The sequence below is a fragment of the Ceratina calcarata genome, unplaced genomic scaffold (assembly GCF_001652005.2).
Source record: "Ceratina calcarata isolate Rehan_Ccalc_2016 unplaced genomic scaffold, ASM165200v1 scaffold498.2, whole genome shotgun sequence".
NCBI classification, from domain to species: Eukaryota; Metazoa; Arthropoda; class Insecta; order Hymenoptera; family Apidae; genus Ceratina; species Ceratina calcarata.
This window is the reverse complement of record NW_017174208.1, coordinates 16,540-18,607: the sequence shown is the minus strand read 5'-3', so window position 1 is coordinate 18,607 and position 2,068 is coordinate 16,540. Positions and strand designations below refer to the sequence as shown.

At 50.8% G+C, this 2,068-nt stretch overlaps 1 protein-coding gene across 1 annotated transcript; it reads left to right on the top strand.

Annotated features, from left to right (window-relative positions):
- Positions 1-246: 246 nt before the first annotated feature.
- On the top strand, positions 247-1,484 carry nAChRalpha1 (nicotinic acetylcholine receptor alpha1; the record flags this gene model as incomplete). The annotated part of the gene is made up of 2 exons (XM_018029822.2): positions 247-1,299; positions 1,400-1,484. Coding segments are annotated over 2 exons (1,077 nt in total), but the record flags the coding sequence as incomplete, so codon positions are not given.
- Positions 1,485-2,068: the final 584 nt, after the last annotated feature.

Genomic DNA, 2,068 nt, shown 5'->3' with positions numbered 1-2,068 from the left:
ATGTTGGAGAAAGCAACGACCATCGATGCTACTGACGTCATAGGACTCATGTTTTACCTTTCATGTACACTTAGCACACGCATGGTCTTGTGTCCACTGTTTGAAGTCACGTTGCATATATTATTCATATTTTAACTCTTGTGTGATATTCAATAAAACAGTTCTACTCCAAATTAATAAGTCCATCATATTTAACAACCTTTTGCAACAATAAATAATTAAATATTTGTGTACGGTTGTTTACAGGTGGACTTGCGACACCTGGCCCAGACCGAGGACTCGAACCGCATCGAGGTCGGGATCGATCTGACCGACTACTACATCTCCGTCGAGTGGGACATCATAAAAGTGCCTGCCGTGAGGAACGAGGCGTACTACATATGCTGCGAGGAGCCCTACCCAGACATCGTGTTCAATATCACCCTGCGCCGTAAGACCCTGTTCTACACGGTGAACCTGATCATACCGTGCGTGGGCATATCCATACTGTCGGTGCTGGTGTTCTACCTGCCGAGCGACAGCGGCGAGAAGGTCTCGCTGTCGATCTCGATACTTCTCTCGTTGACGGTGTTCTTCCTACTCCTTGCCGAGATCATACCGCCCACGTCGTTGACGGTGCCGTTGCTCGGCAAGTATCTGCTGTTCACGATGGTACTGGTCACGCTGTCCGTGGTCGTGACCATAGCCGTGCTCAACGTGAACTTTCGCTCGCCCGTGACCCACCGTATGGCGAACTGGGTGCGGGTCGTGTTCATACAAGTGTTGCCACGGTTCCTCTGTATGGAGAGGCCGAAGAAAGAGGACGACGGCGACGACGATGAGGAGGAGGCCGACGGTAGGAACGGGGTCGGCGTCGCCGGGGTGAACGCCGACGGCGATACCGTCGACGAGGACGAGGACGACGACGACGTCGAGGCGGCCAACGGTAAACCGCCCGAGGGCATGCTCACCGATGTGTTCCATGTACAAGAGACTGATAAGTACGACGCGTACTACGGCAAGAGGTTCAGCGGGGAGTACGAGATACCCGCGTACGGTCTGCCACCCTCGGCGACCAGGTACGACCTGGGCGCCGCCGTGGCCACCGTGGGCACCGTAGCGCCCTGCTTCGAGGAGCCTCTACCCTCGCTGCCACTGCCGGGGGCTGACGACGACCTCTTCGGCCCGGCCAGCCCGGCTTACGCTCACGAGGACGTCAGCCCCACATTCGAGAAGCCGTTGGTCCGCGAGATCGAGAAGACCGTCGACGACGCGAGGTTCATCGCTCAGCACGCCAAGAACAAGGACAAATTCGAGAGCGTAAGTAACGAAACATTCATTCTCCGTTCGTTTTGTTCCCTGGAAAAATCCAGTTGGACGAGCATACGTTTTAATTCAGAATACGTCCGCTCGATTTCAGCGTCTAACGATTTCGCACGTTTAGATGAGATCCGCATTTGAAACGATCCACCGAACCCGTCAAGTGCACGGGAGATAAAAAATTGTGACGACGGCGATGGAATACTCAATTTTGGAGAGTGAAGCGCGTATAGTAGTAATAGAAGCATCGTTTCAGAAGAAACGATCGATCCCGGCGCCGATCGCTCTTTAATCTCGGCGAGTAATCCGCGCGATCGGTAATGGCCCGTGCAAATCACGGCTCGGGAAACGCGGGGCCGGGTCAGCGAAAGCGAATTATAACGAATCAGCCCGTAGGAATCATAGGTCGCCGCTGGCAGTAGTATCGGATCGTATTAATCAGTCGGAAACATCTCAGGATCCGATTAAATAGTTCTGTACGCCACACCGTTTAATTTCTTGTCTCTCCGGCGACCGACCAACGTTTCGCTCGTTGAATTAAATTTACTATGCTCGGTTTTCGAATTTCTTCGCCTCGCTGTTTAATCGGCTCGCTTGATTTAATACTAATTAAATTCCCTTGTGGACGAGTAATTCATTGGTATTTTCCAAAAGGAATTCACACGCTGTTGACATAATAAGAATCACACATTTTTAAGCAATTATAAGTTTTAATATTTAGTATTTAATATTTATTTATACCAGAAAAAAATACAATCGTAATCGTGTA